At 41.5% G+C, this 17289-nt stretch overlaps 1 protein-coding gene across 1 annotated transcript; it reads right to left on the bottom strand.

Moving 5' to 3' along the window:
• Positions 1–360: 360 nt before the first annotated feature.
• stx3a (syntaxin 3a) lies at positions 361–8989 on the bottom strand (the record flags this gene model as incomplete). Its single annotated transcript, XM_079998677.1, has 10 exons — positions 361–438; positions 1407–1517; positions 2372–2506; positions 3193–3266; positions 5218–5326; positions 6202–6272; positions 6489–6563; positions 6733–6832; positions 7672–7746; positions 8960–8989. The coding sequence occupies 10 exons, from the start codon at positions 8987–8989 to the stop codon at positions 361–363; spliced, it is 858 nt and encodes a 285-aa protein (XP_079854803.1).
• Positions 8990–17289: the final 8300 nt, after the last annotated feature.

The following is a 17289-nucleotide window of genomic DNA, read 5'->3' as shown; positions in this document are numbered from 1 at the left end:
AAATCCAAATTCGAACCTCATCGGCAAGTCGGCTTCTATCTGCTACATTTTCTTTTTCTGTTTTGAACCTCCTGACAGGAAGTTGGACAATTCTACCAATTACCGTGTTTGACATGCAGGACCGTGGAACGTGTTGTTGAGATTTGGGAGGTGTGCTCCTCTGTGAGACTCTACGACCTACACTTACCCAGATGTTTACGTGTTCCTACGGAGAAGCATAATCCAGGTTCAATGTGACGACCAGTTATCCTGGAATCTTAAGCGTGTGTGTGTGTGTGTGTGTGTGTGTGTGTGTGTGTGTGTGTTTGTGTGTGTGTGTGTGTGGTAGCGAGGCCTGTAAACCAGCCTCAAGCAAAACATCTATTTGATGAAGCTGTAGAGAAAGGAGCCCAGAATGAGGGCCAGAATGACACAGCAGCAGAAGATCATCATTTGCTTCTACAGAAGAGGGAGACAGACAGACAGACAGACAGACAGACAGACAGAGGAAAAAAAGAGAGAGCTCAGAAATGGATAAAACGGGCTGGATTGAAACCTATTTTTTCTCGATGTTCTAAAGCCTGTTTCACACAAATCCGACAAACAACAAGAACAAACCCGAAGCCCATTTATTACTATGGAGAGTTGGAATCTGTGACTTTCCACGCCCAATTTGAGTTTCAGGATGCGTTTTCCCAACCTCTCAACTCATGTGAGTTCAAATTTTGGTCCGACACTACTACCAGAAGTGACGTCAGTCAAGTTTTTCATTGGAACGGGGCTTTAAACTAAGTAAATTGGTCATTTATATAAAATAATGACATCTCATTTTAATTAAATGAAATGTGAGCATTTTTTTTTTTGCACTTTGCAAACACTATATGAAGTATATGTTTTAATCTTTCATTAATGGAAAATGGTAAATTTCCGGCTGATCAAACTATTCACTGTTGTACTGGAAAAACGAGCACTCCCATTTTCCGACATACTGTATATTATGAAGCGAAACACAGACGAGTTCATCCGACTGCCACTAGGTGAGGATTCGACTGTCAGATGCAGATACACATCCGGTGTGAAGCAAGATTAAGTGTAAGACTATAAGGTGCTGAAGTGATATCATAATCTACCCACAAGATAGGGGGAAAATTAAGCTTTATAATTATTGCAGATTAGAATGGTGTGTCAAAGGAGGACAAAACATTTTTCTGCACATGTTAAAATGAATTTTTCAAGAGACACCTGAGGATTAATAACACGCACAAACAACACAACCGATACAATTCAGTCACACCTTGTAGAATCACGGTTCACACAACAGCAATATGCTAGATCAATCCATAATGAGTCATTAAAAATGTCTACAATTAAAACCTTGAACATATGTCTATTTTCTTGCCTGCATGTACAGTCGGTTCCTAACTCACCCTGCGCGCCTCCTGCTGAAACTTGGCCGCCTTTTTTGTGTCAGCTACTGCTCTCTCTACGAAGCCCACTGATTGGTCCATGTTGCTCTCGATCCGATCGATCATGCCGCCCTGCCGGATGGTGGGGGGCAAGGCAAAGGAATTGAGATTTAAGAAGAGAGTTAAGAAACAGGTACATATTTTTTCTTTGTATGAATCTGACACCTTTTCGTGCATGTTTGCTAAAGCGTAAAACATATTGCAACTCAGGCCTTAACAAAATGTTGGTTCGTGGCACAACCTCACGGTAGAACAACGCTTCAGTCTGCTGCGGCTCCTCACTGTGATTAAATGCAGTCCAATGGAGCAAACGATTAAGCCTCCTGTAAATTGTTACATCCCCTTTTCGAAATCTGGGAAGCTAAAATTACTTTCAGATACTCTTTATATGTTATCAGGGTTACCAGGGTCTTATTGACACTTTTGCACTTTGAAAGATCTGCTCTTTTAGCTATTTCCGAGACTAGTGTAACAGTTAGGATGTTCTACGGCAATTGCGAAAAGTAGTTCTAAATAAAACTGGGGTGGACAAATGGGCGTGGTTGAGCCGCGGCTGCAGACGGCAGCATGATTTTTTTTTAAGATTTAAGTGTTTGCCCCATTGGACTGCATTTAAACACAGTGAGAAGCTGTAGCAGAGAGTGTAGTTTCCCAGTGATAAAGCGTTCAGCGAGGTTGTGCAATGAACAGTTGTAAACGATGGGAACCGACATTGTAAGAAGGCCTGGGTTGAAAGATTGCTGACTCATCCTTTAAAAATTGCTATTACCAATCTTACAAAGGAAGGGTGACATCCACTCTTTAGTCTTTCCATACATTTATAGGCTCCACAAATCTACATGGGAACCAATCTGTGCATCTGTGTGTGTGTTTGTGTCTGTGTGTAAACATGTATGCCTGCATGTCTGTCTATATGCATAAAGCACCTGGTTTTCAACCAGCATGGCAATATCCACAAACATGTCATGGAGCTCTTTGATGCTGCTCTCCAGCCTCACGATGTCTTTGTGCCGTGCCTCGATTTCATTCAGAGCCTGCTGGTTGATCTTAGAGTCCATAATCTAGAGGGGGAATGGGATATAGTATATACAGTATATACAGCAAAAACATGTAAAAACAGAAAGAGAGGAGTGTACGGAAATGGCAAATGCAAAAAGCCCAAAATTAGCTATTACTACTCGCTAATACTACTAATAACATTTCCAATGTAACATTTATGATATTAACACAATGTAAATACATATTTATAATAATAATAATAATAATTGTGATTATGATAAAAATGATGATGACAATAATAATAATAATAATAATAATAATAATAATAATAATAACATATAACTTAAATATTAATATAAATTCTGATATGGCAATGTGCATAACAGTAAACTTTTAACACTTTTAATACAAATACAATAACAGACATCATTTAGAAACTGCATTGTGAGTTGTTCTGTGATTCGTCCAGTCAGTTATGGAAAAACATTGATTTAACTTAACCAGCTGCAATGCCCCTGCCTGTAATGCAAGCAGGAAACTGATTTCTTCTACGCAGTGTTTCAACCCACGCACATTAACTTTGAATCGGGGATCTGACAATGAGGGAGACAAATGGAAGTTGGCATGAAATAGGAAGTTTAATTCACTTTATACCAACCATTCAATAAACTCACATGCACACTCACACACACACACGCACGCAGGCACACGCACACGCACACGCACAAGCACACATGCCCTTCCTCACCCCAGCACTGAAGACAGCCGCATTGCCTCCCTCCAGCATCTCCTCCAACTCTTCATCTGTCGTGGCTTTCCCCGCTGGGTGTGGGCAGAGGGAAACAGACGCGGAAGTATTCTATAAGGAATTCCTTTCAATTTTTGAATTTTGATTTTCACCCCGACACAAAAGGTTCACACTCAATTAGTACAAATATCCCTCCCTATGCTGAATATTGAACACAATATTCAAACCTCGCACTAGAGTCTATGCCACTTTCGTCTTATTTTGCACAACCCGGGCCTTTGCTACCGACTTAATCTTGCTGTTTGTTCCATGTTTTTTTTTCATGTTTTGAGATATTGTCTCTGAGGTACAGTAATTACTACCATGTGGGTGTATGTTCATATATTTTGTAGTTAGTTTGTGTGTGTGGCATGCCACTTCACAATGTTGTCATAGCAGGGTAATTACTAGTGTGATTGGGTCTGTGAATAAATTTCCCATGTTGGATGTTAAAGGGCTGAAGTGGCCAAATCTTTTTTTTGTTTTTTTTTTAACCTGTTCTGTCAGCATGCTGGGCATACAACATAGAGTATTTGTATACCATTGCATCTCAGACAGAGGTAGTCTGCAAGTAGAGTTCAAGTTCTCAACCTGCAATGCAACTATTTATTAATTCTTAAATCATCAAGAACTGCTGCAATAACTCTGTCCTGTGGATGACCTGTAGAATGACTAGAGCACAGTTTTTGTTATAGAGAACCACCACCAACCCCCTTCTTTGGAGAACTTTTTATCATGTTTGGGTCTGTAAACAACTGGTCACTACTCCAAGAGGGGGAGAATCACCACGGGTGTGACAAATAAACATAGAACCAAACAACATTTACACAAAAACATAAACATGTATTGAAAAACAGTTAATTAGGTCCAGGAAAACTGGAACTACAACTGGTCATGTGGCCTCTTAGATATGGCAGTAAATGAGGGAGGAAAGGAGAGGAATGCAACCAGGAGGGTGCTGGGCTGCACTCGAAGCAGGTGTGGTGGTGTGAGCTTGGGTGAAGGGACCGCCTGTATGTGTGTGTGTGTGTGTGTGTGTGTGTGTGTGTGTGTGTGTGTGTGTGTGTTTGTGTGTGTGTGTGTGTGTGTGTAAGATGTCCACAGGTGAGTGCACATGACTTATTCCCATTAGTACTAGTGTAGAAGGTCATTATTATGGCGTGGCGTCTTCAAGCACCAGAAAGGGCCCCGAAGTCCCCTGAACTCCGCAGCCCTGTAGACACCCTACAGCTGCAGGAAAGCCCCGGGGATCCTGCCCTGCGGCCAAGGAAGACCCCCGGGCCCCCAGAGAAGCCAAAGGGCCGTGGAGCAACCCCCACGCCCAACCCCGAGGAGCATGACCCAGTCCCAGGGAGCACGAGGAGACCCCGCACCCCAGGGGTGCACACATACAACCAAACCCCGGATGCAGGCACAAGACGCAGCCGCAGGCACAGAACCCGGGCGACAGACCGCCCACCCCGCGGGCAAGCCGGCAGAACCCCCATGCCCACCCACGGCCCGCGCAAGGGGGCCGTGGGTGGGCATGGACCCGCCCAACCCGCCCGACCCGCCCGGCGTGAGAGCCAAGTGCCCATACACGTAACAGCGTGCGCCCAGCAAGGGTCACCTCGATAATACCCCCCTCCGCCCCGCGCCGCCGGTGCCAGCAAGCTGCCAGTGAAGTGACCAAATTGTTGATTGTTGATTGGTCTGGAGAAAGTCAATGTAAAGAGATGGACCAATAAAACAACATATTGTTAGATGTAGCCCAAAAATGCAATAGAAGATTGAAAACGCTCAATGAATCCACGCAATTTTAGATTATGTCTTCAGACAACAACATAGCATGTATGGCAAAGATTTTTTTTATGATTACGTGTCTATTTTTAAGTATCTTCTAAATACTTATTTAAATTCTTTGACTGTAATTAATGTATTCATTAATTAAATTATGTGACATGTTCAGCCCCCCCCCCCCCCCCACTCTGAGCCGTTGTAACTCACTGATCTCCAGCTGCCTCGCAATCCGCCCTTTGCTCTTGTCTCTGAAGTCGACCTGCGCCTCATTGTACTTGGTCATCACCTCCACAAATTTCTTTGCCAGGATAGCATGCTGGGAAATACGAAACAGCATTTGTGACAGTGATGTTCATGTATTTACAGGATTCAATTAATCTGTCAATTAAATCATCCTGATTGGTGGATTGGCTTTGGACAACAAAACATCTGCCACTGTGGGTGTTCCTGCCCACACATGCCATTTAAAGCTAAATCTCCTTGTCAAAAACAGGAAGCTCACAATATATAGTAGTCGCTCTACTGTGCATTTTATCAAGCTTTTCAGGATGTAATTAACTCTTTTGGCTATATCCGTGCTAATGTAAGAGACTAGAAACAGGAAGTGCGGTCGCCGCCTACTGACTTTAGCCAACACTAAGCTTCGGATGTACTGTGGCAATTGCAAAAAAATAGTTTTTAAAATAAAACTGTCATTCAATACAAACAAAAAACACATGTGTGAGTATGAGTTTCCTGTTTTCAAAAAGTGAGATTTAACATCTTTTTTTAAGGCTTAAAGTTTGCCTTATCGGACTGTATTTAAGTGCAGCGAGAATCTGCAACAGAGTGGTAAGTCTCTCAATAGTAAAGCATTCAGCAAGGTTGTCCCATAAACAGTTACAAATGATAGGAAACAACATTTTAATAAGAACTTAAAAATTGCTATTTTTAAACTATCGCTGTTTTTTAACACATCCATATTGTCAGCACCTTCAGTAGGCAACCCCCGTCCCTCAGGAAGATACAATGATGGCTGCATCCGGAGAACGTCAGAATTTTACAAGAGAAACTACCCCTAAAACATCCCATTGTAGCCTCACGGTGAGCTTGTGCATTATTGAATTAAGGTCGAAGGGGGAACATATTTGCAGGGGCGACACAATCCCAGAGAAACCTTGTTGGTCGACTCTACTCCTCAGTGGCCCTCACCTGCGACTTGCGTATCCGGAGGTCGGCCGACGCCCTCTGATCTGTGTTTGACTCCAGCTGACGCTCAATGCCTGACATACACACACACCCACACACACACACACACACACCCACACACACACACACACACACACACACACACACACACACACACATACACACACACACACACACACACACACGCACACACAGTATGGACAAGAAACAACTGTTAGCTATGGTAAGTTTGGAAGTATGGCATAATAGTATTGGAATAAGTCAGTGAAAGGAGATAAATGGAGACAAACTCTTTAGCTTGTTGCGCGCATTGTTGGCCGACTTCTTGATGTCATTGGTGAGAGCTTCAAGGTCATCTTGTGTCTCTGAGATGGGAAGCGTGAGGCAAAAAAAAATGAAAAAGAGAGGAAGACAGAAAGAGAGAGAGAGAGAGAGAGAGAGGGAGAGGGGGGGGGGGAGAGAGAAAGAGAGATCATCATCATGGAGAGAGTGTGTGTGTGTGCTTATGTGTGTGTGTGTGTCAGAGATAATTACTCTGTTCGGATGTGGGTGCCGATAGAATTGTTGAATAGAGCTTCTTGATTTCTGCGACGCTCTCGTCGATTTTGTCAATGCTGGCGCGGATGTCCTCGATCTGCAACACACACACACACACACACACACACACACACACACACACACACAATAGAAATACACCATAGAGAAACAAAACAAACACCAATTCATGCAATGTGTCGCAAAGTAACAACAAACAACTAATGCTTGTCTGCGCTGCTTAGGATATATTACATTTTAATTAGACTTTCTCAAACTTTAACCTCTAACCCTTCACAGGGGTGTGAATGGTGAGAGAGGGTTCAATTTGGGGTCGTGCAGACCATTTTTGTAGTATTTTTAGTTCCCAGCTTCGTTTAGTGTTCCATTGTGACTGATTGGTCCTTTAACTTATATGTTTATATTAAATAGCATAAAAACAAATGGGGGTTTGTATCTGACCTCCTCCTGAAGTTTCTGGCAGGGGTGGTCTTCACTATAAGGCGAGGTAAGCAACCACTTGGGGCCCCCAGCAGCCAGGGGCTCCCTATAGCACATATAACTTAGATATCAAGTGATGTTTTCATTCAGATTCATGGCCCCCGAAATATCATCCACAAAAATGCCAAGAAAACGCTTATTTCGTCAGTGTCAATGCAATATTAATGCATTACCCCAATACATTTTTAACGCGTTGAAGTTTTTGCCGTCGTTAACGCATTGAGTGTGACCCAAACGATGGGAAAAGTTGCTGCAGCCTGCTGCCAACTCTTTTTTCAAGCATCTACTTCCCCTTTGGTAATGTTTTCTGGAAAATTTGTGATTTTTACAGATATTTAACCTTTATTTTCATTTCTTTCTCTCTTTTTCCCTGATTGCTGCCACCTTTTCTGAAACACCTTGGCCCTTCCCACACCCACTTAATCAGAATGAACTTACGTGGGTGAAGAAATCATCCATGAACTCTTGGCTTTCCACCGGAATCTCGATGTCATCTCCTCCAGCGTCGCTTTTCTAAAATAACACACATTGTGTAGTTTGATAAGTTTCCTTTAATCCTGTAAATGGGTCTACAGTTTTGAATTTTCTATCAATTTGATCTCTGTGAATTGTTCATTTTGTAAGTATTTCAAGTATTTTATTTCCAATTTAAGTATGGACCCCACAAGACCTCTGAAGGTGTCCTGGGGTATCTGGCACCAAAACTTTAGCAGCAGATTGACACGGATTAAAAGAAAATGTGATTCATCAGACCACGGCACCTTCTTCCATTGCTCCATGGTCCAGTTCTGACGCTCACATGCCCATTGTATGCGCTTTTGGTGGCACTCTGACTGGCCTGCGGCTACACAGCCCCATATTCAGCAAGTTGTAATGCACTGTGTGTTCTGACACCTTTCTATAATAGCCAGCATGAACTTTTTCAGAAATTTATGCTACATGAGCTCTTCTGTGGGAACGGAGCAGAGTGGCTAGACTTCACTCCCCACACGCATCAGTGAGCCTTGGATGATTTTTAATGTCGGTGTTACGTCCTATGTATTGTATTCCTCTTTAGGTGTGTGTGAGTGTGTGTGTGTGTGTGTGTGTGCCGTAGTGCCCGTGTGCGTTCTGGTATGGCATGAGGTCACCGGAAGGCACCTCATGTGCGCTCGTCTCCCCCTTTTTTGAAATGTCACAGCACTGCTGTGAAAATCACAACAGAAACAATATTTTTTTACAGTGGAATTGGCCATATGGCTTCGGCTTAACGGGAAAAACTGAGGGGGAAAAAACGTGGTCGGTTCTTTTTTTTTAATGCTTCAATACAAAACAAATAATTTGAAATTGTTCTCTCAGTTTAAAATAGACAAATTAAAGAGTCATTTTTTTATGTTTAGACACCCTCAAGTGGACTATATCAAAACGAATGGGATAAACAACACCACAGAAGTAGGCCTATGTTTTATTCTTTTTCCTTTTCCTTTTCCTTTACTGCTGTGAGATAATTAATTTCTGACCTGGCCTGCGGGGTAAACGGAACGGCACAGAAGGCTTTTCTATCTAAAGCACAATAAAAACCTTTACCCCCGCACTACACTATAACAGTATAGCAGGCTGTAGTGGATCATGCAGCTTACAGTAAATGGCGCGCAGCCATAAGACCCTTTGACAGTAACAGGTGGTCAAACAGTCTGCTTTTCTCCCTATAAACTACCACAAATAGCAAAAGAAAATCTTCACATACCTCCTTCAGCTGGGCCAATCGGTCTTTCATTTTGATTTTTTTTTTTATAACAATAACAAAAAAATAAAATAAAATTAAAAAACCTTCACGTCCGGAAATGTTCGTCTAATCTACAAATTGTTATTAAAATGGCCGCCAAATCACAAATTAGCCGTGGTCAAATTGGTTAGTCCGAAACAATCTTTTCTGCTGAACGGAAACAAATACAATACCATAAAAAAAAATTGGAATCATACAAATTATCCTGAGGCAAATTTTTTCTCCTCCCCCCCTCACACCAAATACAATATCTCAATGTGTCAATATGGTCAATATGGCACCAGCCACTCTAACTTGGTCCCACTAAGCCTCTGTCCTCTAATAACGGATTAGGACAACAGTAGATAAACCTCTCTCTCTCTCTCTCTCTCTCTCTCTCTCTCTCTCTCTCTCTCTCTCTCTCTCTCTCTCTCTCTCTCTCTCTCTGTCTCTAATATATTATCGCATTTTGCACATTCTGTATTAGGTGGTATATATTACTTATTTCTGTTTTCAAATTTTTCAATACGATTTTTTATTCTATTCTCAGACTCTAAAGCTTTTTTTTAATGCTTGTTTTATAATATAATATGTAATGTATGGGCAATAAGACTGGTATTGCACTGTAATATAGTATAGGCTATTTAGCAAGTAGTAATAACACATGTTTATAATTTATACCCTATATACCCATAACAATAATGTATCCTGTGCATAGTATCACATTTTAAACATTCTGTATATTTTTATTTTTATATCTGACTTTTTCAGTTTATTTATTGTCTGTATTTTTTCTCCATTTGTATATATTTGCCATTTTTTATTTTAATTAATTTTCATTAACTTTTTTATTTTATTTTATTGTATTTTTTGTCGGGCTGGGTGTTGATACTCAATCGACAGAAATAACTCAATAACAGGTAGTATCAAAACTTCTCCAGTCAAACGATACCTGCATTTGATCCATTTTGTACACAGATCTAGGAAAAAAAGACTCTTTGTATGGATTTGTTTGCAGCCAATCAACGCAGGTGTTCTTCTATTTAATGCCACAAATTTTTCGGTTTAATGCGACACGTGATTTACTCACTACTCAGCTTCCTCAGCTCAGCTACTCAGCGGCTCACTACCACAGCAGTAGTTACAACAGCTAATGGATAAAGGATCAGTTAAAGGATAGGTTCACAATTTTTCATGTCTGTCTTAAAACAACAGTCAGGTTTCCATATAAATAGTGAAAGAGGTTTTCCTCGCTGTAATCATTCCTCCTGTACCAGCAATTTTTTTTTAAATTAAGTAATACTCAAGTCATTCATTGTACAGTTTTATAAAGTTATGTAAAATAAATATTTCAATAATTTCAACACTTTCAAAATGTATAAGTGTAAAACTAATTTGGATGGGAAGGAGTGGTGGTATTTTACGCAACTGAATGCTTTCATTCAGTAGGTTCATTCATGCTGGGTACTGTATAGTAGGAAAAAAAAGGTATCAAACGAAATACTCTATTGGTATCAGTATCACTTTAAGGGTACTTGTATTGGTACTGGCATCATACTTTTTTAAACAATATCCAGCCCTAATGTGTACTAAGCTAGTATAATCACATTAAAATTATAGGACAATCATGAGGCCTAAGCAGCCAAATGCAGAAGAGAGCGTTGTGGGCCAGATCACAACCGCCGATCACATCTCTACACAAATAGGTTACACCTCACCTGTCCTGCAAACCCGAGCCTGTCATACGGTGTGCGCTGAACTTATGTTTCAGCACTGGGAGAGACAGGCGAGGCAGAACCGGACCGAAGCAGGAGTACAGCAGGCCGCAAAGGGTCCCAGCAGACCCCCTAACCTGACCGCTTCTCTACCTCTTCAGTTCTACCTCTACATCAGTGAAGCGTTAGAAAATTGCTTCTATGACTGTTGATGCACTAATGAGGAATAAAGGGTCTCAGTGTGTAGATCCACCAGTGAGACATTAGACTGTCTGAACCAGACCAACCAGACCAACCAGACCTTAGAGCAAGGGTCAGACAATGTCTTCAATGTCGCAATGTTTACTTTTATTGTTTAGCTTTTAGCCCCTTTGTAGATTATTCTCTTGCTCTTCAAATTGTGGCATAGTCATCCTGCAGAGTTTAAACTTCTTTGACATGCAAATTTGTTGCAGAGACTAATAGCAGTTTACATGTACATGCCAACTCAAGCATTGTTAGGGGTCAATGTTCTGTGTTTAATATTTGCTCAGATTTTAAGTGAGATTGGGTGATGCGCCTGATTCCCTATGAAATATGAACTCAGTGTTCTGATACAATTGGCTATGTCTAACATTGCCATCCGTGACTCAATCTATGCCTCCCGTGGGCCACCCCAGTCAAACACTCTACCGTAGATATATAACTGACTCTACCCACCCCTGCTCCCAGCATACTTCACGGGAGAGTACTGATGGATTCCTCAGTTGTTTCCTGCGCTGGTCTTGAAGGACAGGTTTGCTATTTTTCAACCAAGGCCTTATTTTATATTTTTGTTCACATCATTTATAACTTATTTATAACCTCGCTGAACGCTTTTCTATTCAGAAACTTAACACTATGCTGCAGCTTCTAATTGTGATTAAATGCTGTCCTATGGGACAAATGTTATAATATATACATATTACGATCTTAATTCCTGCAAATACAGAGTAGGTGCCTACCTATTTTATATGTATTGATATTATATTGTTTTACAAGCCATTATATTAGTGGGACTAAACATACTGTAGGCCTGCCTTGGCAAAACAAAATTTTGCACACACACAATGCAGTTATTTACAAAAAAAGATTCTTCCTGTTAAAGAAAGGAACATGATTTTAAAAATCAGGAGTTTGAAAAAGCAGGTTGATTTACACTTTGCATCAGTTCTACAAAAAAACACATTGTTCAAGGGAAGTATAAATAGAACCTACAGTCATTTAGATGAGCTTAAATTGAAAAGCAATTATTGCAACATTATAAATTACAGATCTTTTAAGTAATTTGTTAAAATTCTTCATATTATTCCATCAGAAATTCTTGTTTGGTGGATGTGAAAGAAATCTCACGTTCTGTGTTGATTGTGCAGCACTCTTATTTGAGAAAGCCAAATTATTTACGGATCATTTCCATTTCTAATTGAGCGCAGAGGGAATAGTTGCACTGGAATCATGGCATGTCTTTTTACTGCAGCCTTGTGTGGAAAACTACACATGTCAAAATGCAGAGGCCTCATTTCACTGGCCTCCACCCCAAAAAGTGTGTGTGTGTGTGTGTGTGTGTGTGTGTGTGTGTGTGTGTGTATATAAATATATATATATATATATATATATATATATATATATGTGTGTGTGTGTGTGTGTGTGTGTGCATGGATCGGTCATGTGACAAATAAAGATTCTTAATCCTTCTTAATTCTTAGTTACCGTAAAAGCTGAAAGTGGGGGGAAAAAAAATCCCGGTGTCTTCCCTATACCGGTGCCCTGAGTCTCTGCACTGGCTACCAGTGTGTCATCGAATTCAAAATACTGTTACTTGTCTACGAATCACTCAATTGTTTCGGGCCAAAACATATAAAACGCCACATTGAGCTATCATGCCACACATAACTAGATTAAACTATTGGTTTAAATGGTTTCCCGTTCACTGTTTAAAGTTGTAGAGCAACTTAGCTTGCTAACAACCTTTGGCACAAGTACCACCTACTTCATCAATTTCTAATGACCAGTGCCTTATGCTAATTTTGAATTCTAATTATCCAATAATTGAACCCTTTAATTAAAAAAGAAAATCACCAAAAGGAAAAAGAACAAATTAGGTAGTAAATAAGGTAGTATTGGTAGATCGCACGACATTAAAAAAATAGACGTCAGCCTTTCATACATCCCGTCACTTGATTGATATACAGGGCAGCCAGTCAGATGACATCTGAATTTTTCTGACACTTAGGTCACTGCGCATTGCGCAAACAATGGCGCTAAGTGCAGCAAAACTAACAAGCTAGTCAGCGAGTTACCTCCAATTTTTAGCCCTCAGTTTTTTCTCTTAAACCTAAGAAAGGGTATAAAAATGAGTGGGGGAGCTGGACCAAGTAAGAAGACAAAAATGTATCACTTTCATACGGAATGGGAGGAGGACTTTTTTTTTCACCATGACATTTTCGAAGTGCGTTTCCCCCATCTGCCAGTCTACCATCGCAATACCAAAGAAGGGAAATGTGGAGCGACATTTTCGGACTGTTCATGGAGAATACGACACCGACTTCCCGCTGAAAAGTGAGCTGAGAAAGAGAAAGGTGAAGGAACTAAAATCCCAGTTGTCCGGACAGCAGTCATTTTTCACACAACAAACTTCAAAAGCGAAAGCCGCCACCGAAGCATCGTTCCGGGTGAGTCACGTCATCGTTTATAACAAGAAGTCCTTCCAAGACGGAGAGATGGTAAAAGAGGCATTCGTTGAAGCAGCTGACTCATTGTTCTTAGACTTTAAAAATAAGGCAGAAATATTATCTTCGATCAAAGCTCTCCAGCTGTCAAGAAGTACACTTACACGGCGCTGTGAAGCCGTGGCTGAGGATTTAACCCAGCAACTTTGGAAGGACATCGGAGATTGCGAGTGTTTCTCACTGCAGTTGGACAAATCTACGGACGTGAGTGACAGCCCAGATGTGCATTTTCATTCGTATGGTGTTTAGTGATATCACTACAAAAGAAGAGCTATTAACAGTTCTGCCCATGAAAGAACAGACGCGAGGAGAGGACATATTTCAGTCGTTCAAAAACTTTATTGAGAAAACCCAGCTCCCAGTGTACAAATTGGTGTCTATCACAACGGTTGGAGCACCCGCAATGGTTGGCCGCTTGAATGGATTTATTGCCAAGTGCAGGCAGGATGATGCTTTCCCGGACTTCCTAAGTTACCATTGCATAATCCACCAACAAGCGTTATGCGCTAAAATGCTCAACATGAAAGAGATCATGGATGTTGCAACGAAGATCGCCTGTTCAATTCGTGCCAGATCTCTTCAAAGACGGTTATTTCGTGCACATCTGGAGAAGGATGACTGCGACCACTCTGAGTTGTTGCTACACACTGACGTGAGATGGCTTAGTCGAGGGAAATTCCTGCAAAGATTTCGAAAGCTCTGTCCGGAGATTAAGGAGTTTTTCCGTGAAGCTGGACATGCAGACACGGTGGCACGGTGGCGCAGTGCATTGCACTGCTGCCTCACAGCAAGAAGGTCCTGGGTTCGATTCCCGCCTGGGGCGCTGTTGGCACCGTGCTCCGGCGGGTTATCTCCCAAATAGGAGCCTTTCTGTGTGGAGTTTGCATGTTCTCCCTGTGCTCACATGGGGTTTCCTCCACCTCACGTCAGTATGGACCCCCACCAAAAACATGCACCCATCATTGTCTGACCAGCAATGGACATTTATCACCTGGTCCCCGGGCGCGTCCATGTATGCTGCCCACTGCTCCTGGTTGTGCCCCCGGAGGAAGGACAAGCCAGGAACGGTCAAAAGCAGAGAATCCATTTCACCGGCCACCATTAAAGCATGTGTGTGTGTGTGTGCAAGCATGTGTTATAGTGTGGTGTGTTGCATGATAAATAAAGTCTGTTTCTTCTTCTTCTTCAGAATACACGCAACTAAATGACGGTCAGTGGCTGTTAGAATTGGCATTTTTAACCGATCTGACAAACATTTGGAATGACCTTAATCTAGAGTTGCAAGGAAAAGACAAAACAGTGATCAATATGATTAGCTCAGTTAATGCTTTCAAAGCATTAAGTGTTGTGTTGTGCTATATTGGCTCATGCGGTTATGCATGTACATCACCATACATTGTAGATATAAAGAATCCTCAATATATTTATAAATAAATATATGTTTTGCATTTTTGTAGTAGGTAGATCATTTTGACTTGGTCATTTTATAAGTAGCTTGCATGCTGAAAAAGTGTGAGCACCCCTGATCTAATATACAGTGGGGCAAAAAAGTATTTAGTCAGCCACCAATTGTGCAAGTTCTCCCACTTAAAAGATGAGAGAGGGCTGTAATTTTCATCATAGGTACACTTCGACTATGAGAGACAGAATGGGGGGAAAAAATCCAGGAAATCACATTGTAGGATTTTTAATGAATTAATTGGTAAATTCCTCGGTAAAATAAGTATTTGGTCACCTACAAACAAGCAACAAATGATGAAGATTTCTGGCTTTCACAGACCTATAACTTTTTCTTTAAGAGGCTCCTCTGTCCTCCACTCGTTACCTGTATTAATGACACCTGTTTGAACTTGTTATCAGTATAAAAGGCACCTGTCCACAACCTCAAACAGTCACACTCCAAACTCCACTATGGCCAAGACCAAAGAGCTGTCAAAGGACACCAGAAACAAAATTGTAGACCTACACCAGGCTGGGAAGACTGAATCTGCAATAGGTAAGCAGCTTGTTGTGAAGAAATCAACTGTGGGAGCAATTATTAGAAAATGGAAGACATACAAGACCACTGATAATCTCCCTCGATCTGGGGCTCCACACAAGATCTCACCCCATGGGGTCAAAATGATCACAAGAACGGTGAGCAAACATCCCAGAACCACACAGGGGGACCTAGTGAATGACCTGCAGAGAGATGGGACCAAAGTAACAAGGGCTACCATCAGTAACACACTACGCCGCCAGGGACACAAATCCTGCAGTGCCAGACGTGTCCCTCTGCTTAAGCCAGTACATGTCCAGACCCGTCTGAAGTTTGCTAGAGAGCATTTGGATGATCCAGAAGAGGATTGGGAGAATGTCATATGGTCAGATGAAACCAAAATAGAACTTTTTGGTAAAAACTCAACTTGTCGTGTTTGGAGGAGAAAGAAAGCTGAGTTGCATCCAAAGAACACCATACCTACTGTGAAGCATGGGGCTGGAAACATCATGCTTTGTGGCTGTTTTTCTGCAAAGGGACCAGGACGACTGATCCGTGTAAAGGAAAGAATGAATGGGGCCATGTATCGTGATATTTTGAGTGAAAACCTCCTTCCATCAGCAAGGGCATTGAAGATGAAACGTGGCTGGGTCTTTCAGCATGACAATGATCCCAAACACACTGCCCGGGCAACGAAGGAGTGGCTTCGTAAGAAGCATTTCAAGGTCCTGGAGTGGCCTAGCCAGTCTACAGATCTCAACCCCATAGAAAATCTTTGGAGGGAGTTGAAAGTCCGTGTTGCCCAGCAACAGCCCCAAAACATCACCGCTCTAGAGGAGATCTGCATGGAGGAATGGGCCAAAATACCAGCAACAGTGTGTGAAAACCTTGTGAAGACTTACAGAAAACGTTTGACCTCTGTCATTGCAAACAAAGGGTGTATAACAAAGTATTGAGATGAACTTTTGTTATTGACCAAATACTTATTTCCACCATAATTTGCAAATGAATTCTTTAAAAATCAGACAATGTGATTTTCTGGATTTTTCTTTCTCATTTTGCCTCTCATAGTTGAGGTGAACCTATGATGAAAATAACAGGCCTCTCTCATATTTTTAAGTGGGAGAACTTGCACAATTGGTGGCTGACTAAATACTTTTTTGCCCCACTGTATAACATCAGGAATGAAAGGCACCGGATTGCCCGGCTTTTGTGGCTGCTAAACCTGCACAAACTGCGCTCCTTTCTGGGCAAATGAGCCTAATTGCAAAAAAAAGTCCATTTCACAAATACCAGTGCTAATAGCCACATGCAGTAAGAGTGAAAATAATTCAGCGTCTTGGTAACCCAAGCGCATTTATAAGGGATATCCCATTTGAGAAGCTTGTGAGGCATTGTGATATTTTTTCTATTGTCCTGCACTTTAAATCATGCCATCCATATTACAGTCTGAAGGTGTGGCATTTGAAAACACCAACAGCACTGACAGACTGAGATATCCCAATACGGTTTCTCTGTGTCATGTTTAAATTCCTTGCCTGAAGTTTTGGGGAATGCCTCTTGTCAGTCAGAACTTTCATTTTTTCTCGTCTCTGCCATTATCCTGCCTACTGTGTTCTCGGCGCAAAGCCACCATTTATACTTTGCCACATGGATAATTGCAATCACAGGTAAGACAATGGCAAATTGCACTCAGCTGCAAAACTTTATGGCCGTGCTTGCGCCAGCATATCATTAGCGCAATATGGTTTGTGAATCGGACTTGAGACAGGGCAGATAGTGATTGCAATTGATGCACAATTCATGGTGCTATAAGCAGCCACAATCTATTCTTTGTGAATTCACCCCTCGATGTACTGAAATGTTTTCCCT

This window comes from Zeus faber (assembly GCF_960531495.2).
Source record: "Zeus faber genome assembly, chromosome: 4".
NCBI lineage: Eukaryota > Metazoa > Chordata > Actinopteri > Zeiformes > Zeidae > Zeus > Zeus faber.
This window is presented reverse-complemented; position numbering and strand designations above follow the sequence as displayed.